At 47.0% G+C, this 25,049-nt stretch overlaps 1 protein-coding gene across 4 annotated transcripts; it reads right to left on the reverse strand.

The window, feature by feature from the left end:
* Positions 1-14: 14 nt before the first annotated feature.
* LOC136996308 (trimethyllysine dioxygenase, mitochondrial-like) lies at positions 15-25,049 on the reverse strand. 4 transcript variants are annotated; one of them, XM_067317234.1, is made up of 10 exons: positions 21,861-24,378; positions 20,554-20,650; positions 18,797-18,913; positions 17,244-17,425; positions 15,535-15,711; positions 14,456-14,735; positions 13,193-13,312; positions 9,640-9,876; positions 8,101-8,239; positions 15-6,944 (listed from the first exon to the last, which is right to left on the reverse strand). In XM_067317234.1, exons 4-10 carry the CDS (start codon positions 17,422-17,424, stop codon positions 6,813-6,815), a joined length of 1,266 nt encoding a protein of 421 aa, XP_067173335.1. In that variant the 5' UTR covers position 17,425; positions 18,797-18,913; positions 20,554-20,650; positions 21,861-24,378; the 3' UTR covers positions 15-6,812. The 4 variants fall into 4 exon arrangements, with proteins under 4 accessions (XP_067173335.1, XP_067173336.1, XP_067173337.1 ...); XM_067317235.1 differs by lacking the exon at positions 18,797-18,913; XM_067317236.1 differs by lacking the exons at positions 18,797-18,913; positions 20,554-20,650; positions 21,861-24,378 and adding an exon at positions 24,972-25,049.

Here is a 25,049-nt window from a genome sequence, read left to right on the forward strand (position 1 = left end):
TTAAACATAAAGGATACTTTTAAATACAGTTCTCAGGTTTTATTTTTTCAAGCGCACAAAGCAGCACTCTTACTTCCAACTATTTTTGCAAATAACTGTGAAAATAGCCCTAAGTTTTTAAAAGCATGCTGGACAACTGCTTCCCAAAGAAAACCGTAGTCTTTGGATTTCCCATTTCTGCAAGTTGCTTGGGCATAACAGATAACAGATATCTTTAAATCTATGTCTTTCGTTTTATCAAATTAACACCTTATAGAGGACACAAAGGACACAAACCGCCAGAACAGCTAGCTGAGCAGCCTTCTGCCCTGGCAAGACCTTGAATCAATTTTTCATGGCAACATTAGTCATTCCCTTTGGTACGGATCCTACGCCCTTTTTAACAAAACGGTCTCCTTTTTTAACTGCTAGTAAGCGCTGCTTTGGTTAACATCAAGGATCGTTTTAAAACAGTATTTAAGCACGTGGAAGACTACGGAAGGGATGTTAGTGTTTCAGCTGTTCCCCAGGCAATGCGCTAACACTGCTTAGGATATCGTCGGACTAAGGAAGCAATCCTGATTTCATCAATAGCGTCTTGCCAGACTTCCCCTCCTCAAGACGGACTGCTACTGTAAGGTTTACTGTGCGGTCTGCAAGCTAGTTTTAATATTTCACGTTCCATAAACAGCAGTCCACTCTTCCGCTCCTACTGGAGGTTAATAGTAAGGAATTTCTCTTGCTTCCTCTGTCTTTTTTAGAAAAATGAGATACTTGCCAAATATTAACTTGCTTCAGCCTCGTTTTTCTGTAAATTCATATTGCTCCATTTCTGTGGCAGCTCTGCTCCTGTCGTTCTGATCCTTTTAGTTTTTGTTTGAACTAAAGTTTTTAGTTCAACTAAATTTGAGTTAATACCTTTTCAATTTACTTACCTGAGAGATGAAAACAAGGAACCTATTAAAGTGGCACCTATATTTTCATGTAACCAACAATGAAAGAAATCAGGAGTAAAGCTAAAAAATGTAAATGTTTTCCAGCTTAGCTAAAAAAAATTTCCAGTATGGCAAATGCAGAAGTATTTTTTAATATAAAAAAGTGTTTTAGACACTTTGTCTAGTTTATAATTGAGGGAAGTATTGTCTGAAGGATTGTGAGAACTAGATATGTCCTTTTTTCCCCCCTTTTTCCCAGCTTCTCTTTTTCCCAGATTATTATTGAATGGGATGAAGGCAGCTTATTTTTTATGAAAGTGCTGTGAGGAATGCAACTAATATTTTAACAGCATGTATCCCTGAACTAATGCACGGGTTGGACACCAGTTCTCTCCGCCTCGCCTTGCATGACAGATGCTCCAGCCCTTTAATATCTTACTAGCCCTTCGCTGGACTCGCTCCAGAACGTCCACATCTCTCTCGCACTAGACGCAGCGCTCCAGGTGTGGTCTCACCAGTGCCAAGTAGAGGGGCAGGACCACCTCCCTCGACCCGCTGGTGACTGCTGCGTCTGCTCCTGGCTGGCCTTTCCACCTTCGTCACACCTGCCGGGTGTCCCCTCACCTTGTTGTTCCCTGCCAGCGCACATTTGCTGCAGAAAACGCCCAGGCGCCACGCCACAACCTTGCTGCTGGTGGCTCTGCAGAGGGTGCAGGCGGAGTGCAGAAATCTGAGCTTCTGGCCTTTTTCTGACTGTTGTGAGAGCAAGAGACAGCGCGAGAGACAGGCGAGCAGGACCAGGCCACTGAGGGGATGCGACGAGGTGCGGGAGGGCTGGAGGGGAGCAGCTCTGCACCGTCAGCAGCCCTCCAAGAGACCGGCAGCAGGCCCCAGGACACCTGGCCAGGCAACGCGGGCACAGCCCGAGTGGCGACCTCCATGGTTACCCTTCCTCTGCTTGTGGGAAAAGTCCGGAGGCACTTCAGCATTTCCTATCTCTCCACAACTCTAGGCAGCTGGAGGCAGAAGAACCTGGAGCTGATAAAGAGGGAGAGCAAGGATTGCTGGCAGGAGGCAGGGGCGACTGAAGAGCTGTGCCCTCTGTCCAGCAGCGTGCTTGCTCTCACGGACATAGCAAGCCCTGGGTCAGGGCCGTGAGGCGAGGCACTGATACACAGTCCCCCCGCCGTGCTTGTCAGGGTTGGAGGGTGCCCAACAGATGGGGTGTGATGCTGGAGGACAGCGAGGCGGGGGAAAGACCCAAGCACTCTGGGGCTGTGAACTCGTTTGCAGACAGGCAGGGAAGGTCCCCATGCAGCAGCATCGCTGCCTCCTGCCAGCTGCGCTGCCTCGCGCTGCATCCCACAGAGCAGGAGCTGGGTCCCTTCTGCTTCGCTCCCTCCTCAGGTGACAGAGTCCCAGGCCTGGCTGTCTGGGGCAACATGTTTGCCCTCCAGGGTGTCTCAAGGCCCTCTGTTTGCTCTCTTATCCCCTCCTATCCCTCAAGACCCCTTCTTTGCCCTTTTGTGCACCAAGATCCCTCATCTTTCCTTTTGGTGCACCCCCTGGGCTGCCTGTTTGCCCTCTGAATCCCTCCATTTGCCTTTCAGGGTGCTCCAAAGTCCTCTGCTTTCCCTCTGCTGCACTTTAAAGGCCTCTGAAGGACTCCTGGATGCACTAGAGGGCTAATGGAGAGGTCCTGAAGGGACCAAAGGGCAAACTGAGGGCCCTGAGATGCACCAAAAGGCGAACAGAAGGCTCTAGGGTTGCACCAGCAGGTAAAACAGAGCAATCCTGAAAGCAGCGGGTGAGCAGAGGGCTCTGAAACACAGCAGAAGGAAAACAGAAAGCTCTAAGGCACACCAGAGAGCAAACGGAAAGATCTTGAGGGCATAAGACCCCAAATGGATGGTGCTGAGGCTCACCCAAAAGCACCAGGGCACACCAGAGGGAAAACTGGGGGCAGGGGCGGGGGAGGATCCTGATGGGACCAGCAGGTAAATGAAGGGACTTTGGTGGCACTGAAAGACAAACAGAAGATTCTGGGGAGCACCAAAAGATGAATTGAGGGCTCCACCGCACACCCAAGAGGAGGCGAAGCAGTCCTGACCAGCCCAGAGGGCAAAGGGAGTGATCCTGAGGAGACAAAACACCACGCCAAGGGCTCTGAGGGCACCAGAGGACTAATGGAAGGCATATGGAGGGAACCAAAGGACCGTGGGTGCATGTGGCAGAAGAAAACTGAGTAGTTCAGGGCACAGAAGGATAGGAAAAGAAGGCCCACAGTAGCAAAGAGAACCAAACTGTAGTCCCTGGGACACACATGGGCAGGAACAGAGGGACTCCCAGATGCACACAGAGGGAAACCAAGGTCAGTAGGGCACACACTGTCCTCCAAGAGCCCTCAGATGACCCTTCTACTTTGGGTGCCATCAGACAAGCTCCATTCCCCTACACGAGCGCTCAGATCAGTTTCCTTACCCCTCATACCTTCAAGTCAGCTCCATTCTCCTCTGTGCACCCTCAGACCACCTCCGTTGCCCTACATATGCTATCAGATCAGCTCCACTCCCCTCTTTGCACCATCAGATATTCTTCAACTCCTCTGTGCGCCCTCAGATCCCCTCTGTGTCCTCACAGGAACCCACTCGCCTATCTACTCCCCATTTTTCATGATTCAGACCACGTCCTGTGGCTCTTTGGAAATGTTCATAGTGACCTACTGGGCTTTTGAACAGCAATCCCTGATCTTCTTTTGCATCTTCTTTGCATCGTTCTTTGTGTCTTCTGCCATCGTGTGGCCAGTGAAAGAATGAACAACGAGAACCTTCTCTTTAGAACAATTGACTTGTAACATGTAAAGGCAATATTTCACAAATCTTCTAAAATCTAGTGGTATAGGAAGTCAGTGGAGACATGAATTAAGTGCTCCTCTGATCTGTCCCGCCTTTTGAGGGGTAATACAGACTTATTTTAAAGTTCACGGTGGCTTTAAATAGGTTAATCTGTCCACTGGATTTTTTAATTTAGAGCTCATTTATTGAAAGATATTAACACCTACTTCATTTCCTACCCTACTTTTGGAAATAAGTGTCTTAAAAAAACATATACTGGATCCCCACACTATAGGGAGGGAGAAGGAAGCAGCTCATTTATTGGCTGAAAGAACTGACAAAGCTTGATTACAAAACAGTTCCGAGACCTTTGCAGCAAACAATGTGCTCCATAATATGGCACAGTGACCCCTGTATCAGAGAGATGGCAACTGCCAAGAAGTCTTGTTTCTAAAAATAAGTTTTTGACACTCATAAGCTGCTTAGGATTCAGTCCACCTGAGAAGTGTGGAAAGGTGGAGCACAAGATTAAGCAAAACCCTCTCCACTCCACATGTTACTGTTGGGTGGTTAAAGTGAATAACACCTATGAGGAAAGGTGCTTCTTATACATTCATGGTGAACAACTTCCCCAAAACGCATTACACAATCACCTCGAGGAGTGTATGGGCCTGGAGTTGGCTCAGAAGAGGATTTGGGGGTCTTAAGGCCACAGCCCTTGGCAGATGCACACCCACTTTGCTCAGTGGTGTATAGGGCTAGACCAACCATGCTGCTTGTCAGAAAGGCACCTACGTCACTTCAATCTCTTGCCGATACCCTTTGGTTAGGTCTCCCTTGTGCTAGCCAGTCCTGCATGCTCCATCTCCGAGTAGTGGCAGAATTCTGGCTTGCGGCTGATAGGAGTGGAGATCCCCAGAGCAGAAGGCAGCAAAGCTGGTATCAGTAACTAAGGGTATCAAGTGCTTTCTCCCATTCCCTAGTATCCTGGGGGCATGAGGAGTTGAGAAGAACACAGGAACCCTTGACACATTCAAATCTTTTGAAAAAGTTTCAGGGTTCCACTGCCCGGCTTTTTAAAAGACCGATCAGGCTCCTTTGCTCCCTTCTGCGTCAATTATCACAGAGGTTGGTTTCTGTCACCATCCCTTCCCCGGCTCTCGAGGCCATTTTGTGAGCTGACAGTGGGGCAAAAAAGCACAGGGTGAAACAACTCAAGTGTGTCTGAGCTGAGCTGCAGGAGGAATTGCATATGTAACTGCAGAGTTTTGCTACTTTAACATGATTAAGGAAGATCTACAAAACTTTTCACATGCACGTTATGTTGGCATAACTGGCATATGAAGAGAATCTATAACCAAATGTTTTCTTTGATAAAGAAAATAACAGAAATACTGTATTCTGCAGACTGCTTGAGGAATCCATTGGCTCAGCCTAGAGGAAAACACAAGTTCCTGTCCGTGTTCCTGCCCGAGGCTGCCAATACTCCAACTGCTCCTTGTTCTTAGGCCTTGGGAAACATACCTGAGAAGAAGCCAGCTCCATCTCGCTTGCATTACCTGCTGTCATTGCTACTGTTTCACTTCCTCACGTAGCTACTGATCCACAGCTTCACACCAAGCCTTGCCTCAGAAACCCCCTGCAACTCCAGATGTTTGCTGCGGTCTCACTGCAGACAGGGAACGCTGCAGAAGACAATATCAGGGAGCTTAGTCCACATGAACAGATGCTTTTAAGGGTGTCTCTTACCACTAGGATCTATACATTCAATATTTAGATTAAATGAAGGCAGCAAGGTTAGCACATATGCATCCATACTGCACTTGCACCTTAGACGTAACAGCATCTTGCTTGAACAGAAAAGCCAGGAGCGACAGGGACCAGCCCAGTTTTACGGTCCAGGCAGAGGAGAGTGAACATCCTCAAAGATAAGGAAGAATGACAAATAAACAAGACCTAAAATCCCCTTTTGGTTCTCAAATTCAAAGGTTTCTAGCAATGATAAAGGATTTCCTTTTGTTCCTTACACTGCGGCCCTTTATTGTGACACACACTCCAGTTTATCCTTCCTGCTTCCTGGAGCCGAAAGGCACTTTTGTGTTAACTACCTCTGCATAACAAAATCTGGTGAAAATCCGCCTCAGCCAGCAGCCAGTGTAAAGATACTTTAAAACAAATTCTTTCTTCAGAAAAGGTGAAAGAGGCGGCACAGTGGGAAATCTGTAAGCAAACGCTGAAGCAGTTGAGCCTTCACCCTTGATGACAGCACGGTACAACAGGCAGAAGGACACTGGACATAAACGTGGGAAACACAGTCCTCATTTAACACAGCCAGCTCTCCTTCCCACCATTCAGACCTCACCACTTCCCCTTTTCCTTCCAGCCTGAACCTCTTCAGAGACATCCCAACCATACCAGCTTCTTTGGCCAGGCCATCCCTCAAGTACCATGGCTTGTATCAGTGACTGTTACAGGGGTATGCAGGGTGTTTAAGAAGGAAATCACTGAAATACACCAATACTCCTCAGGTAGAAGAGCAGCATTTTCATCTTTTCAAATAGGGATAACAGATTCTCATTTTGTCTAGAAGGGATAAAGTCCAACCTAGGGTAAGGCAAGACTCCAGAAAAAGCCGTTCTGTGTTACTATGCCCAACCTGGAAATGCCAGCTGACAAAAAGACTGAACAACAGGGAAAAATCCAAAGATTTCAAACCCTGAAGGCACTTGATTAGAGGAGTGCTTCACAGCAGCACGTGCTGGGAAGACTTCTCCACAGTGTGATTAACTCTGACTTAGCAGAGCTGAGTCAGGCTGGGCCGGGTAGAAAGACCAGGCATGGCGTATGGACAACAAAAGCAGTCCGTGCTCTGTCAAAGGCAGAATACAGTCACATAAACTTCCCATAACCTTTGGCTTCCACCTACTCCCTCTCCTGACTAGGCACAGAGAACTGCTTGGAGAGGGTGGAGGTGTTTGAGGTATGCACAACGTTTTTGTTGCGGTAATGCACCAGCACAGTGGTGCTCGAAGTTTTGCTGCCTCTCCACAGCAGGTAGTTTGGGCTAAGCTTGCAGTCCCAGTAAGCGCGCAGTGTTCAGCACATCATCTCTTGTCAGGTAGCAGCCACAGAGCTGGCGATATCCCGTGAACGCTTCCCGTCCATGCAGGACACGCCAGTTATCTATGAACAGAGCCTGCATGGGAAGAGAAAAGGCTGTCAAAACAGGGACAACCATTGCACTCAGAGCGATATGCCAAGTTTGAGGGGAGGGTGAGAGCAAACAGACTCAGATACTCCCTCTGACAAGACAGGTCCTGCAGCTAGAGACCCCCTGAGACTGAAAGGGCAAGTAGGGGATACATCACTGCGTGCGTGGCCCTCCTTCCTCAACACTTGCAGAGAGCACTCTGCTTTTCTGCTGGAGACGCTGAGCTACAGTTCACCAGCAACAGAAACTGCCCATCGTCAGCCTTAAAACGTCACTGTTCCCTTTCTTGGGCTGTGCCATCACTTCTCCCCCAGGCATCCTTGAGAACAGGGAGGCTCTAGGGGCTCTTTGATGTGATCATCTTCCCTGCTGGACTTTTTCATTTTGGGGGCTCTGGGTTCAGACTGAATCAAGACCCTACAGGAATAAAACCCCTTTCAAGCAAGTACAGCTGAAGGAAGAAGCCATCACTGCAGCCCTAGTTCTTCAACCTCCTCCAAACCTGCATCCAGCACCAGCCTTTCAAATCCAGGCCAGGCTTTTTTTTTCCTTTCAATCACAAGGATGTGGCTAAGGCACCTGTAACATTTCTGGGACAGCAAAGGGAGTCTAGGTCTCTTGTGATTCATTGGCAATGGAAAGGTTCAAATACAGCCTCAGAACAGAAATAAATCCAGCTGTTCTCATGTGCCCTTCACGTATTCGTAAAAAAAATAAATAAATAAAAATAAAAAAGAAGGCAGCTTTTCTACTTCTGGAAAAAGTCAGAGGCTCAACATTAAGTTCTCCCAGTCTCTTCGCTTTTGAGGGTCTTCATTTCACTGACCGGAAAGATCTTACTCCTCTCTCCCACTCTTGGCTAACTTTCCTCTGAGACTGATTTTGAACTAATTATTTTTACCTTGACTGGAAGCTCATATCCTTTCATGGCAGTGAGAATACACACAACAGATGCCAGTACTGTAATACAAAGCACCTTAAAACAGCTGTAAAAGAGGGGTACTGCAGCACAGGGAACTTGCCTGAAGTATTAGCCTTAGCCCAACCCCAGTCCAGCGGCAACAGCCTTGCACAACCAATGGAGCACCCTGCCTCCCTCCCTGTACCGAACACACATAGGCCTCCCAACCCCAAGTCCTACCTTGCCTGGCTTTAGCTTGACCCACAGCTCGTTTTCCGGCCTTCTGAGTTCTGTGGTGAGCGTGCGATGAGCAGTGTACCAGCGATGCGCAACATCATAAGGCACTGTGTTGATGACTGCACGGTCGTAGTTATTGTATCTAGAAGCAAAGACGAGAGAAGAGACCATCCATGTGGCTCCACGAGCACAGCACAGACAAGTATTGGAGGGAACACTGGGAGCCTGTAGGATCAGCCAGGATTTTAAGGGAGGCTCCAGAGAGAACTAGGGAGGTTCTGCTGTGAGTACAGGACTGGAAGGAGATTACACAGCATTTGAGCCAGGAGGAGTTTACGGTCAAGTATAAAACAATTCTTGCTGGTTTTTGATGGAAGAATGCCCTGCACTGTCCTTCTCAGTGGTGGAGAAAAAAAAAGCAGCAAAAAAACACAGGACGTGGAATTGTCAGTGACCTGTAGGCTGGCGAGAGGTATACATTCTTGGTTTGGGAAACCCTGCCCTTAACCCTTCTCACTAACTCACGGTACTAAAAACTTCTCTCCCCAAGAGAACTGGAGCCCACACAATCCAGCAGCTTGCACTCTTGTCAACCAATAACCCATTAAGGTGCCAGCAACTTACACTAGCTGGTGCTACAGATGCAGCAGTGAACATGACTGATCATTGTGCAGAAGAAGAGCAGAGTGCCGGACAGCCTCCTGCTCTAAGTCAAGCCAGAGCTTCAGAAAACAGACCAAGCTTCCTTTGGAGAGGGACCAGCTTGCACTCTCCCAGTTACTTGTATGCCAGGCTAGTTTCCAGAGAGACTTTTTGAGAAGACAGCTGAATCTTACCACCTCTCAAATAAAGTGGCGTGAACCTTGGAGACTTCAAATAGGGCAGGATCGGGCCTAGGTCACACAGCGTGTGCCTAAGGAGGCCCAGATGGCCAACAGCCAGGCGGGCATTTGCTCATACCCAGATCTAAGGGTATCGCTATTACACAGAATGCATGCTGTGTTTTAATGCAACAGTCTCCTAGCTTGGACAGATTCAAGCTCTTTTGACCAACTGAGCAGAGAGAGGCTCTAAGAGTCTCTGGAGCTGCCCCCCTGAGTGGACACCCTCCCAGCTGTCAGCACGGAGCACTCATGTGCGAGAGTGTCCGAGATATGGTGTGCAGCAGAAGGAAACAGAAGTGGCTGAGACCACCACACAGGACAGCAGCATGACACGCACACCTCTTCTAGTCAGCTGTGCTTTTTCAGACAGAAACCTTGGCCACAGCTTGTGGTAGAGGCAAGATGGCAGAAGTCTAAGCCCTTCTGTGTGGCAGAGAGCAGAAGGGAGGATGACAGGAGCAAAATCAAAACTCAGCAGTGACACCTGTTTCTGTGTTGGTGATTGTCTCTTCCTCAAAAGCAGCAACATACAGTCCAGGAGGAACTGCAGGGTGTTTTTGTCATTTCTGACCCTCTCCCTCAGAAGTACATGGATATTTTCTGGAAAACCACTAATGTCTCTCTTCCCCATAAACAAAAAGCCTCGCATTCACATTACCTGATCAGATAAAGCTCGTTGTTCCAGGGATAGACATTGAGGACTGGCCCGACTCCGATCATGTGGTTGTGACAGCCTCCCACGTTCTCAACATACTCATGCTTCAACGGCACCTTGCTGAGCAGCTCAAATTGATCGGGGGCTTGCTGGAGAACCTGGTCCGCTGCGTAGAAACCATCCACCAGCAGCGTCCGCCCACCTGTCCCTTCATGCTTGAGGCAGTGAAACACTTGGATGCTGCGTGGGTGAAAGCACAAGAGAAAACCTGTTGGCTCTCTGTCCCGTGGAGAGAATGCAGTACCTACAGGTCACAACAGAGGTAGATGGATGGCTCACCCCTCTCTGCCAGTTGTGACAGACTCTCTTTTGTAGGACCTTTCATTTCACCAAGACCTGCCAGGAAACAGAGACAGCCCAGATGCAAACGGTTGTACCTGCTCTTTCTTCAAGCCCAGTCACAGGCATTTTGCTTAGGGCAGGTCTACACAAACAGATACACATCCAAGTCCTCAGAACATCCCAATACCTGCCCAAAGTTGAACCGCCTGCTGGTCTAGAAGCCAGACAGCATGATCAGCTTGGGTATGGCACTGCATTAGTACACGCTGCCCCTTGGCAGGGCTGGCTAACCCATGGGTTGGCGGCTACGCAGCTTCTCTCACCAAGAGTTGGCCTGGACACAGAACAAGCTAAATTGCTTTACATGCTTAGATTACGAGGGGCTGTTAGAGTTAATGCCTAGTGCAAAAAACTACTCAATCTTCTTCAGAACAATCGCTTTCCATAACTCCAAGATTAATTTTACTTGCTTTCAAACAGGAACGAGGGGCAGTCAGTCAGGGTTACGACCAGGACTGAGATGCTACAGTACTGAGTTACTACAGAAATTTCTGTCAGGATCAAGCTACTCTGAGGTATTACAAATTATTCCCAGAGTGATACGAGGAAAACAATCCCCAAGGCTGTTGTTGTTGTTTGTTTTTTTTGGAGAGGGATGAAGTTCATACTCTCCCAGTTCCTGGGTAAGCCCAGCCCAGCCAGAATGGCCTTCTGAAGAGAGGGCTGAATCTTACTGCCTCCCAAATCAAGTGACTTGAGTCTTGGAGACTTCCAGTTGTGCAGGATTGGGCCTGTGGCACACAAATCCATCTAGGCAGCAGGATGTAGAGGGTCAAAAGCACAAAACTAACCTCCCTAGAACATCTCAGAACAAGAGGAGCGTTAAAGAAACTCTGGAAGTACAGGGAATGCAAATCTATGGCTCCACTTGAGAAATGGGTGCATTTTCCCTGAAGTCTCCCACCACTGCATTCTAAGAGTCTAATTAGAGGCACAAAGCCCTTCCCTTGGGCCAGGCAATACTGATACTAACGAAATCTGCAGCAACCACAGGCGGAGTCCAGGGCAACCCTCATGTAGAGGCATCTCTACAATGGTCTCCTCCAGGAAGTCAGAAGAATTCCCCAGAGGCACATGTTAAAGACCCCTTGGCAAGCCTGGAGCAGAGGAGTACCGGGTGAGAAGCATACAGGGACATCCCTCCCCTTGATACTTCGTGAGAAGCTGTCCAGCACAGCTAAACAACTTGCGCCCTTCTGTTATGTTTCTGAAGAACCTCCTTCTTTCCTTTCACCCAAGTGTGCCAGATGTTATACTGTTAGAGACAAATGCCCAGCAGTTGCATTGAGCCACCTACTGCCAGTTTTCACAAGGTAGCAATTTCACTTGTCAGATAACCAGACAGGACACTCTGGGACACCTTTATCTCCTGACCTCCCTTTGGAGCCTCCTAACCCGGTCACACGGCAAATGATGTGGCAGGACCTCCCAGATCCAGCCTTGCTTGGGCCTGCACTCTTTCACCTGGGCTTTATCCATCCCTCATACCCACAGTAGTTTCAGAACAGCTTTAGCAAGTCAGTCCATGAGTGGTGGAGCAAAGGACGCCCAAGCCTTCGTCATACTGTGCCTCAAAGATGATAGCCTCTTCCTGCAGTCTGGGGCACTGAAAAGGTATCTTCCGAAGGAGGATTCTTTGGTGCTTGATGAGTAATGTAGCACTGCAGTCTTCCCCATACCTTGGGCAGTTCTGCGGGAGTTTCTTTCCTCCACCCTTTGCAGTAATTTAGTTTCTTTGAGCCTTGGAAGATTTGGCTGATTTCAGCCAAAGTGGTGGGGGAAAGAAGACATTCAAATGAACATCTCTTGCTTGAAAGCCACTTCATTTCCTTTAGAAGCAGATCAAATACTGTTTCAAGTATTTCAGAAGCAAGTTTTCTGAAACTGCCTGGGAAAAGGAGCTTTCTGGCAGAGATGGGGGCTCAGGAAAACCAGAAACTCATGTTCTTCCCACACAAGTACAGTTCTGCAGGACTGCAAGCACTAACAGTTAGTCCTGCTAGCAGTCCCCATTGCCGTTGCTTGATACACTTTGGCCAGCTGCAGATAAGAATACACCTATCTGAAAGAAGGGGAAACTCCACATGGAAAAGAGAGGTAAAAAATAGTAGAGGAACTACAGAGCTCATTAGCTGAGCAGTGTAATCAGAACTTCAACCTTCAAACGGGCTTTTATTGCCAATGATTTTCTTACTCAGTTTGGGGTAGATTTTGTGAGAAAATTCCTAAAGTCAGCCAGCCAAGCAGGTAGCACTGCACAGGCCATCAAAGCACACGGGGTCTGCAAATAGTTAGCTGTTCACTCACAGCAATGCCATAGATACAACCTTTAAAAACACAGACAAGTGTGGACGTTGAAGGGCTGGAGTAGCCTGGTTTCTAACTAGCTACAGGGCTGCACCGCTGCCAAAAAGCAAATCCCAACCAGTTCGACTGAAGTGGAGTGATTACACAGAGCATACATGAAGACAGCACATAAGTCAATACCATTCATAAAGTTTGGGAGGGCAGAAAGACAGCGACTGCAGGGCCGTGCCAACGTGACCTAGTCTCCCTCCTTCCCTGGAGGCAACTGCTCAGCCAGTAGAACAGATGGTGCTGAAGCGGGTGAGGAGGGCGTCCCCCAAGTCAGCACCATTAAGGTTAAGCAAACTTCTGCAGCAACTTTGTGTAACAGCTGACAAGGGGCACTTGCTGCAGGAAGAGCTGTGCCCGTTAGAGCTGTGACTGCCATCTGTACCCCAAACAAAACAACTGCTTATTTCTGTGAAGACCAAGGCTATGTGTCACCTAGGAGACTGAGGAGGGCGATTTCAGAAGAGATTGTTGAATAAACATTAAAAGGATAGCATAAAAATGACTACATAACTGAGACTCCTCTGCGGCTATAAAGGCTACTTACACCCCAGCAGTAGAAACAAGAAGCCAGCTATCTAGCAACCAAGTCCTTTTTAGCCTGCATTCTGGAAGAACTAGAAGTTAAAAGCATAGGAAAAAGTGATCTACAGAATACACTGCTCTACAGGAATCAAACAGGATCCAGAATTACTGTGCGACTGGTAGATCTTATCAGTGATGCTAGAGACAATTAAGCTACTGCTGCTAGAAACCGCAGCACTGTGAATCACTCTTGCAAACCAGTAAAAGCACATACCCGCAGGGCTCCTGGAAGTAGGTAGTGTCAGTGTGACGATCCAGAGCCAGCTTGGTGTAGGCGGTGTCTCCCCGAGAGAAGTCAGAGGTAAAGTACCACATTCTACCATAAATGGTCTCCCTACAAAAGAGGCGGGCAGTTATCACCAATTGCTGTAGGGATTATTGTGGCAGTAAAACAGATCCTCTCTGGCATCCGAGGTTATTCTCTTCCATCCTATGTAGAATACACACGCAGTAAATTATAACCGCACAACACGCCAACTTAACAAAAATCACGTTGTAATGTCAAGAGATGGTGCTTCTAAGGCCTCCTCTGGCATTCAATTCCTCCCTCTCCTCTGTGTTAAGACTGATGGCAATGAGTCTCCATTCTCCTCAGAACATACAGATCATCTTTCCACACTGAACATTAGCCCAGCCAAATCAAGGAAACCACTGAGTGACATTAGGAGTTACCAGAGTACCAAGAAGGTTCCCCTTCCTTGTGCCCACCCCTAAGGTGCCTAATGTTCCCCGTTTCTGTTCTTAGGATCCTCAGCTTTCACTCACATCCTCCTACAAGGTGCAGGGAAGGAAGCAGACAGAAGACAAGGATCTGTGAGGAATAAACAGCACTTGGAGGCTACAGGATGAGGGTCAGTATCTGGAGAAAAGAGCTGGCTGGACACACCCTGGAGCCCCTCATTTCTTTTTTGGGGGGGCTATTCATTAATAAAAATCCCTCCTCTTCTAAAGGCCCAAGGCAAGTTAAACTGTTTCTGTGGCTTGGAGGAAACGTGAAACTCAAAACCAGGCTTGCCATGCTGTTGGTACGTTTTAAACAATCACAGAAGAAACCAATATTTTTCTTCAGTGAGAGCTAGAAGTTATTTTTGATCTCCCTGGCTCCCAGGGCCAGGGCTGCCCTCCTAACCTTTCAAATCATAACAGGAAATGTCTGCCCTTGCAAAGCTCAAGTCTTCCCAGACAGGCCACTTCCTTCAGTCACTCTTTTCTATGCATAGTCCCGTTTCCACAAATGTCATCCTATGAGGTCCTCCTCCTAAGAGGTCAGATCCCACAGCGCAATACTCCATCTCAGTTCAAATGGACTGGCCAGAGACAGTATGAGGTCCAGACCCTTTCTTTGCAAACCAACTCACACTGCATAATGTACAGGATGCGAGGACAGTATCTTTCCAAACAAGAGCGAAACAGAAGTCCACTCTTGATGGCTCTCCTAGAGAGCTGCCAGTGGCTTTCTTGGGGCGCCCCTGTTTACCTAATCAAGCTGATCCTCTCTGCTAAGATTTCTGTGTCCTCTTTGGTAGGAGTGACATTTTCTACAAAAGCAATCCCATATAACAGGAAGTTTTGCAGGAACTCCTTCAGCCCCTCGTCTGTCTCCAGGAAACTCCGACAGTCGATGGATGGGATCTGGGATTGCTTGTAGATTTCTGCATTCCAGAGAATCCGTGGATGCATGACCTGCTGCTTCTGCCCCTCGTAGCTGTTCTTCACCAGCCACTCCAGCCCATACCGTGTCACATGCCCATCCGGCCCTTTGACAAAGGAGAAGGGTTTCAGTCACTGGGGTCATAATGAACAGCCTGAGATCATGGCCATTGTAACCATCAGTCTAGGAAAGTCCTCACCCTTTTAATTTTGCCTAGTGACAGTCTTTTTGCACCCTGCCACACAACATAGCGATATTATCTGGTTAAGGCTATAAGCCCTAAAAATACTGCCATTGTTACAATTCCAAATCCAGAGTTAAGTGTTTCAGCTTCAGTGGTAGTGGTTTTGTTTTCTAGTGACAAGACTCCACAGAGAGGTAAAGCACTCAAAGACAAGCCCATAATTATAAATAAACTACTGAACTTCAAAAGAAGGAAGCATACAATCATTCCTCACAGCAGAAGGAAGAAGGCAGCTCGAAACAAAGGAAAAAAGACAGATGATGTGAATTCTGATCAGGGACACCAGTTCAAGGAGGACAGGGTTAAGAAAACCAACCATTTCTTGACTGATCTGTTCGCTATCTGCATTGCTGCCTTTTTCAAACAAACCGATAAACTACCCAGACATTGAAGATAGAAATATCTCTACCCAGAATGGGGCACAGGGGGAAGAAAACAGACACAAATATAAGACTGAGGCACGTTTACAATAACGGCACTGCTCAAAACAGCACTGTTTAAGATCTGCTTACAGCTAGGTCTCTTCCCAAAACAGCTACTGATCTAGAGATAAGGCTGTTCTCTCTCAGCAAGCTTAAGGGTGGGATCCACTAACAAGACTCCCTCCGACCAGGACTGGTGCTCCACAAAACTCCCAGAGTACAGGCATTTTGCTACTTACATGTGAGGAAGAGTGTGGTCTCATCCACTCGGACAGCCTTGGGTTTGATGCCCAGGTCCACGCTAGCTGTATCCAAGCTGCGCTGGTTAGTCTTGGTATTGTAGCAGGAAGCTGAACGGCAGTGGTCCCGCAGCCAAACAAAATCAAAGCGCATCAGCGTGTTCGCATATCTGAGCTCTGGGAAAGAATGACAGACTCATTGATCTCAACAGTGAGAAATAACAAGACAAAGAACTGAAGCTGAGAGCCCACAAGTTACAATTTCACTTACAAGCAACGCAGAGTTTGTTAGACTTAACCCCTCTTTGCACAAATTAAGCTAGTTCATCCTGTTACGAAGACCAGGCCAAATACCTGAAGTGGCAGGGATTTCGTAGAACGCTTGGCTGTCAGTGGTCTCGCCATGGTCTCCCCTGCCACCAAGTTTATAGGCAATCTCATCCCACAGTGGGAAGCAGGGCAGCTGAAAACACGCTGGTCACATACCTATGTCTATCTTCTCTTTTCAGTAAGCAGTAAATTCAGAACTGTCTAGCAACTGCTCTGCATAACAAGGTCTCTGCCTCCATGTAGTTTTAGACCCCAGCACAGGAAGAATCAACCACATAATCATACCAACATCCAAACTATACGAACGTTACAGATATCATTTAGACCTTGACACCAAGCCCTAATAGCTGTTTAGCTGGGCCTGTAGTCTCTCCTCTTTCTTCCATCCTGGGACAATTTAGGAATACCCAAGCCCTTCGGAAGTGTGTCAGAGCCAGCACAGGCAATAGGAGAGCCCTTCCTGCTCTAGTCCTGCTCAGAGTTGGGCCCCTGTGTTCGATACAACACTGAGCAACTCCCTTTAGATATATGCTTATAAAGGACTTCCTTAGGCTACCAATATCTCCTCAGCAGATATTATCCAGGAAGATACTGGATATGTGCAGGTACCAAACAGGCCATGGTAAAACATGTGCCTCAGTTGTTAACTTTCCTCCAAAAAAGAAAGGACTGAAATTATCATTAGACAACATTTACAGCTGACTTGCTGGTTTGCTTCACACTTAAACACTTAACCGCCTTGCTCATTTCTTAAGTAATCTCACAGAGGGGTATGATTTGCACTGAAAAGGCTTCCGTGCCCTCTTACCTCCCACTGCTCATGCCATCCAGCTGGGCTGCTTGCAAACCTGCTCTGCATTTCACAGATCAGTGTTTTAAGGAAAGCCTGTACTGACTTTGGTTTGCCTGGGACACTTGGGTATTTCTGAAGTCACTTCACAACTAGAGCAAGGCAGAGAGCTGGGGACACATCAGATTAGCCATCCCATCTGCGAGTCACGGCCTGAGCATTGCACAGAAAACTGCTGACTGACAGGACAAGGTACAGACACAATTAGAGTTCAGGAATCCCTTGGTTTGATTCTGATTTAGCATTGCCTCATTTGTCCTGAAACATTTACTGCTGGAGGAGAAGCCTGCTCTGTCCTGCCCATGGGAATTCCCAAAGAAAACATAAAACACAGACTCTAACACGCATTCTTCTTTTGCACTGGTGGCAAACACAGGTCATTTCACAAGAGAATCACTACTGGGAAACACAGGGGGAAAAAAAACAACCTCCCCAAAAAAAAACCCCAAACCACATACGCATGCGCACACACACACACACCTTTCTCCTCTCCCCAGACTCAAAAGCAGACACACACATACACACCTACCTAGGTGATCACCGTGTAACTGCCAGACACAATTCAGAGACTCTGGGGCAGTGTGATGCCAGCGAGCTGCAGCAGCAGAGAAGATCTTTCTGTACCCGGGCAGCCACGCTGAGCGATGGCTAGTGCTTCTACTCAGCCGGCACGGCACGTTGAACAGACCTGTCAGCCTCCAGCACCACATCCTGAGTGTCCAAGAGAGAGGGGAAAGAACGAGGTGACTCAGTTGTATTACTACATCGTATCCAGGTCTCGATCCCAGCACTCTTTTACATGAGACACTGAAAACACTTATGGGAAAGCTGGTATTGTCCTGCACAATTTGTAATTTACTGACAAAAGAGGCAAGTGAGAACAAGTCCGTTGAAGAGAAAGAAGAGAAATGAGCACGGTGACAGGCAGTCTGGCCAGAGTAGCAAGTCACCTATCTCCCAAGCACCTTTTGGACATGAAAATTACTAAACGCAATGCAGCTTTGGAGAATCTCATATTAGACACCTTTAATGCCACGTCTGAGTAACAGAACCACTTTGACCTCCTCCTAATGGGAATGCAATGAGACACGTTGCCAAGATTTTTCCAGTGCCTGTAACCCACGCTGACTAAGCAGCCAGAGCCACAAAACTGGGTGCTTCACTCTCATTTAGATCAGCTGCAGCAGACATTTTTGCAGACATCATCAATAACCAGGAGGACCACAAAGTTGCAAGTGAAAATTGGCTGCCCTCAAGAACTGCGTGCAATGGAAGTAACAGGGAATTAATGATCAGAGGGTCAATGAGGTTTTTTTTAAACAAACAAGCTAATCCAATCCAAGCATGTTAGTTGGGAAAAGGTGGAGAAGAGAGACAAGGGTGTGTTGCTTATTTTGTGACTGATACAATCCACAGACAGAAAATGGTCCTGAGAAGAAACAAATGAGATCCGAGGATTTATCAGGCAAAGCATTTCCAGAACAGACAGCTGTGTATTCAGTGTTATTGTGCAAAATGCTGACAAGACCTTATCTGGCTGCAAGTCTTGTCCCCTCTCTGCCCATCCCAATCTGAATTCACCATTCCTGGACAGTGCTAAAGTGATCAGGGAAAGCAGAGAACAGTGACCTTGGTTAGAGAAATAAAAACTCGAGGAATCCAGTAATTAGGTCAGATCTAGGAAAGCATGTAAAATAGTGAGAAGGAGGAAGTTCTCTTCTTATGCTGAAGGACATGATGGGCATGGAAGAGAAATCAGCAATAGTTAGTCTTAAATTAGAGATTAGAAAGTGATTTCTAGAGTGAGATTTGTAATGATTCTTCAGTACAAAGAGCAAGGGCAAAATCTCTACAAGTTTTAAGATACGAAGCTACACTTTAAATGCCCTGTCATGTTTATTAGATTCTGGAGGTCAGGTCTAAACCCAGCAGGATTTTAACAGTGCTTTATTCTGGCATACACAGAAAAACAGTATCACTGAATGAGATGCAGGCATAGAAAGAACTTCTTATTCTAGTTCTGTGAACTTCATTTTCTTATCTGAAGGTTATGGACACTAGTGTCTTGTCTGTCCCACCTACCTCTCTACTTCATAGTCTACTTAGCGCAGAGATCCCAAACGCTGGTAAGAATAAAATCAGCACAGAGGTGTCAGTCTGCTAAGGAGAAAGAAAAATACAGACTGACAGCTGCCAGCCCTAAGAAAAAAATGGAAAAACTTTTACAAAAAGAATGTGGTTGGAGATTAAGATGCAGGTATATCAGCAGTATAGAGCTCTGCAAGGTGCTAAGCCACACGCCGCGTACGAGTCCTTTACAGTTTTAGAGCTACAGAAGAATTTCAAGTCAGAAGGCTCCAGTTTCCGTGGTTGCTAAAAACGCAGTAATTCCTCCGCAGCAGGCTGCAGGGGATCGGGCTGTTCTGCAGACCTGCTGGTTTCAGATCAGAAGCTGATGTTTAACTCCTCATACCAGGAGCGGGGGCACTGGAAGCTCCTTGCTCACCGCCTAGCACCTGCAGTAACTGAGATTTCTGCTGACATGACTGACTTCACACTTCAAATACTGCTATGAAGCCTGTAAAAATCTTTATAGATGCTGACTGAGCTGCTGACATCCTGAAAGACTATGGCGTTCTCACTACAGGCAGAGAAACTGGGTCACTGAAGAACTTATGTAGCTTTAGCCAGAATTACAGTGAATCTGAAGACAGACAAAAAAAAAAAATCTGCTTTTCTCTTTGGTGGTCTCTAGCCAGCAGGAACATCAGTTTTTGTAGAAACAATTTAGGATTTAGTTGTGCCAATGCTAAGCTCTGGGAGAATGCTTTCCAAACACCCAGAGCACTGAAAACTTATAGGTATAGTACAGGAAAAAAGAATTAGCCAAATTTGATACAGAAACTTAATAAAAACTCCATGAAGCAAATCTGCAAGAGCACCTGCAGAAAACCATGAGTTGATTATTATGGGTTTACAAAGCCAGCCTGTGCAATATGGTTATATTAGTAATTATTAGTTATATAGTTATATTAGTTATATATAGTTATATTAGTAATATAGTTAAATCATTCATATATAGCATTTTTAGCAACCAGATAAATATGAATGATTTAACTCATTGAATGAGTGTTATCACTCACAAAGCTTAAGGCTATCTAGAACCATTTAGAAATACTGCTCCTTAGCTTTGTTTTCATACAAGACTGGATTACCAGACAGATGCAGAATTCACTCATTTTGGATAAGATGATTTTGTCAACAAGATGTACTTCCATATTTAATATCAGTTCTTATGTATTACACAAGAGTAAACCCATCACTCTAAGAGATACAGCTAAAACACCCACAGATTTGCTATGTAAATATATAGATATGTATGTATACATATTTATACATATATATATGTATATCCCTGCTCTGCTTGACATGCTTTTTAGAGAAGAAAGTTGGCTTCATTTTATTTTGCTGTTAAATGCACATGGCCTGACAAAAAGCTGGGCTCTGGTTAACATCCTTCCTGAAGTCAAGCCACAGATGGTCAGAAAAGCCCACATATGGGATCTGGTCTAGCACCAGGCTTTTTGCATATTCATGCAAACCCTTTTGTCCATAAAAACAACATTTGATTTGCAAAATGAAAGACGGATGAATGAAAAGTCAGTCCATTTTGGCTTTTGGACCTTTTAAGGATACCATAAATTCAACAAAAAGAGAGATGGGGGGGGAAGAGAGTGAGAGAGGGGGAGCCAAGCAAGCTTGTTTGCATACACGTCTGATATCTACACACACACGACTGTACATGACACAGAACTGATAAGAAAAGCTCATCTACAAACCCATTTAGAGAGTGGCCACTGCCTTGGGCAGCTCTAGAAGTAGTTATCTCTGTCTGCACATGTTCCTTTTATCTCCCTCCTCTTCCAATAGCAAAATCTGCCAGAGAATAAACACAGGTAATGCAAGTGACCTGGCTATTTAATCTAATCAATGAGAACTCTTGCTTTTCTGCTGCTCTTGCTGGAGACAGGCATCACAATAAACAGTTCACAGCAAACCCTTAAGCTACATCTTTCCAAGAGATACTAAAACTAAAAGGAGCTGAAAACCTAAAATCTATATACTTAGATAGGATTTACATTTTGCCTTTGTTCTTGAATAATCAAAGCTAACAGCTCTCTCCTGGCTAGAATTAGTTAACTGAAGTTACCTCTTCCTCCCAGTCCTCATATTTACCTTACCTTTACACTTTCACACAGCTTACCTAGACACCAATGAAATGCAGCAGCTGCGAGAGGCTCCAAGACAAAATTTCCCTTGAAATTCAAAAAGAGGAGGCAAGAAGATGGCGACACTAAACTGCCCTTCAGGTAAACTCAAGTGGACTTTGAGATAGGAGAGAGCTTCACTCATCAATCCTGCCCCTCTGTTGAGGCAAGACTAAATCCCATGTAGATATAATACAAGAATACATCTTATGCATGGCTCATCTTATCCAGTAGTCCACAATATGATGAGTGAAAAACAGGAGCATCTACAGAACCCACGACAGAGGTGACAGGGTGAACAGGAGAAACAGAGCAGCAGGCGCAGGAGGGAAATGGAGAAAATTCAAATATATTGTGATTTTAAGAATACCGTAAGAGACAATAAAGAAAAGCAACATGCTGTGAGAGGAAGAGGAAGGAAGAGTGGGCCTCATGAAGGGTTTGTCTGTCCAGAAGACTTCCCCCTCACCCTTCAGCAGCTTGTCTCACTGATGATACAAGATGCATTTGCAGTAAACAACACTATTTAAGCTCTTTGATAAAAAGCCACAATTCCCACTTTGAGCAAGAAAAAAAATATATTGAGCTGAAAAAATTACTATCCAAACATTTTAATCAGTAAAAGTATATACAGAAAGAGAAACTACAAAAATCTGTGGTCTTTAATCCAGCTCCAAGCAAAGACCTTCCAAGAACATGCAGATACTGGTCTGCCAGTGTTAGGAAAGCTGCTCTGATGCTGTAACAGTTAATGCTGTGGACAGACACGTCTCACCACTCTGTGAGAGCATATCCAGCCTGTTTTTCAGACTTTTTTCTTATTTGCCAATTGAAAAATACAAGTATTTTTTATTATTTCAAAACATTGACTGGCTTACACTCATTCATCCTTTTTCTTTGCTATCAGCATCCAGCTAAAACAGAGGTTTCTGATCCATGACCTACAAAGATAAGAAACATGAAGATTTCAGTAGCTCAGCAAGCCTTAAACATAAGCTACCAAAAAAAAAAGAAAAAAGAGAGAGAGAAAGAGAAAATAAACTATTCTTCAAGGTAGCTTGAGCAGTACTTTGTCTGCGAATCCCAGACAGGGACACGCTTCCTGCTGGTCTCCTGACTACAGCTTATTTTTAATCTGACACTGCTATCAGCTTTAGAAAATGTACCCAAATATCAAGCAGTGCCACTATTTGAATGAAGATAACACTGATAAAACGAGGATCGCTGTAAAGGCTGAGAAGGAGCTGCTGCCTTGAGAGGGCTGCACCGGTATTAGATGAGAGAACTAAGGTAACCCAGGTGACAAAACCCCAGTGGCAGGCCAAGAGCTCCTCAGTCCCCTGGGATGACAGGCATCTCGAATACAGGAACGCTTGTTTGTTGGTGGAGCTAAGGGTTTAAAGACCCAAGTTCACATGGCTTACCTATTAATTACAAAAGACACAAGAGGCAGAGCAGTTATCCCCTGCTGAGAAAGACTCCAGCCTCCACCACGCTGCACTGCTGCAGCAGACAATAATGTTAGATCTCAGCCATCAGATTTCCCTTCCAGCCCTTCCCAGCAACAGAGTTTTCAGTTAAATTAAGTAGCTAATAAAGACATCACAGACACTGCCAGCTTCACAGCTATTTCATTTTCCTAGAAACGAAGGTAATTATCTGCTCACCCAATGTTTAACACCAGCCACCTGACTCCAGGCCCCCTTCCCACAAACTTACTCACATTTTCCTCATCTTCCTCAAGCTTCCTCTTCCCAGGCTGCACAGCTGTTCAGAAGTAGGCACAGTCCATCCTCTAATTCCCTTTTCCAGCAAAGCAGCTGACCCCCTTGGTATGCCCCCTGCATGGATACTTACTGCAGTAAACTTCTCTTACTATATCAGCCTACTTTCACTTCATTTGCTTTGCTCTCAGTCCTGCCCAGGCTGAGCAGGGCCAGCCGGCTCTCCAGGGAAGGGAGGGATGGCCACCTACCAGGGAGGGAGAGAGAACTACTCTGCCCGTGAACTACCCTTGAGACATACATGGCTGCAAACTTTGATTCACAGATTAAAGGCATCTGACATCTTAATACCTGTCTGAACTCTGGGTCAACTAATGTTACCTGAGAATGTGCTAGCATAGGCCGAAGGTGAGGGAAAGACAGAGCTAAGCTTCAAACATGTCCAGGGCGCTCCAAAATTACAAACCGTTGTGGCTTCATGAGTTCACAGTTTTTGCCTGGTTCATCTTCCCATCACCTGCATCTACAGGGCCAAAAACATTGCTTGAAAGCTTTTTATAACTTTACTGCTGCACATACTTCAGGAAGTCGATGCTACCCAAGGAACTGAAAGCTCTTAATAAGGGTCTTGCAGATCTTTTAAATACAAAAAAAAATAATTTACATTTCGCACTCTATTCTCAGTTTCTGGTACAGTTCCCTTATCAGAAACAACCCAGGAGAAGTTCAATCAGGGCACCGCACACCAGCAGCCCTGGCTGGTGCTGGGAAGGGCACGCATGCTGAAACATGGCTTGTTCGAGATTGTAAGCTCCCCTTCCCTAGACAAGGTTGCTTCTCTCAGATGCTGGCCATGTTCAATCCTGGGGTGTGCTCAGCATTACTTAACGCTGCCTTGCGCAGGTGAAAGACAGCACAAACAGGGAGGAACAGCTCCTTTCCCATTGTGCCAACAGAGACTACTTCCATTACAGCTTTGTAACAAGTGCAGTCGCTGGAATTGGTCACATCGAGGAGGGCACCATCAGAGAGAGCATTTGTCCCTCACCAACCCAGTGCACCCACCCCAGCATCCCTCCTTGCCAATGGTACAACTTGCTCCAGAGAGGGGAGGAAGAAATGTCTCTCTCCACCAGACCTGTCCTACACAGAGAACTGTCCACAAGTCCTGGTCACACCTGCAGGAATGGTGTTCTCTGTGTTTGAAAAATAACATTATTTTGGATTTAAGCAGTGTGGAAGCAGACTAGAGAAGTCTTGTTAGATCTTCACTACCTCTCCACAGCAATCACTTGGCTGAAATTATCTGGAGAAAACTGCCCATTTAATTAAAAGCCGTATAAGCCAGATACGCACCAACAACTGCTTGTCCAGCCAACCCATTTTACATATCAACAGTTATCTATTAGCTCAGAAAGTAGCCTTGCCTGCATTCACCCAACTGTTCGGAAAGTTCCAAGTCCAAAGCTCATCCCCAAAACCCAGGCTAGCAAGTAAGGTCCAGAGCAACAAGCAAGCATGGCCATATCTAGTTTGACAGCAAGATTGTGTTAAAACCACCCCAGAGAGCTGAGGGAGACAGGGAGCAACCTCTCCCGTTCCTTCAGTCCTTCTGCTAACGTGCAGAACAACCTGGACAAGAACTCCAGCAGCTCCCACGGGTCTCCACACCAAACGGTACACACAGCACTCCTCCAGGTCCAACTCCAGAAGAGCAGCAGAGCAGCTGCGATGTAGCCCACGTTCACAGCTTCTACGTGAACAGTTTTACCGTGCTCCAAACCCACGGAGACTGGGGCTAAACTCTTCATCAGAGGAGGCTTTGGAAGGGGCCTTAAGGATTAGCATTTTGAGGGTAAGGAAAGGGCTGTGCACTGAAGGCAAAACGGAGCGCCTGCCGGGCCAGTGGTTTTAGCGGCCGTGCGGGGAAGAGGAGCGAAGAACAACCGCGATGAGCCGCGTCGCGCCCGTCCCTGGGCTGGGCCGGCTCCCGGAGACTCCGGGCGCCCCCAGGCCCCCTCCTGCACCGCCCGGCTGGGCCCGAGCCCCGCAAGGGCTCCAGCGCGGCCCCGGGGCTCCCCGCAGGCGCCGGCGGCCGCTGCGGGCCGGCTCCCGGCGCGGCCCCGCCACCGCCGGGAAGGCCCGGCCGGGCCCGGGGCCGAGGCTGGCTCCCGCCGCGGGGCCGGGCCCTCGTGCCGCGCCGGGAGCGGGCTCCGCCGGGCGCTGCGGCGGGCCGGCACCGGGGGATGGGAGGGAGGGACCCACCTGGCAGCCGCCGGCGCCGGGACACCGCGGCGAGCGGCTCCGCGCCCCGACGGCGGCGCGGCCCGCCCCGAGGCGGGG

This window comes from Apteryx mantelli, unplaced genomic scaffold (genome assembly GCF_036417845.1).
Source record: "Apteryx mantelli isolate bAptMan1 unplaced genomic scaffold, bAptMan1.hap1 HAP1_SCAFFOLD_337, whole genome shotgun sequence".
Classification (NCBI taxonomy): domain Eukaryota; kingdom Metazoa; phylum Chordata; class Aves; order Apterygiformes; family Apterygidae; genus Apteryx; species Apteryx mantelli.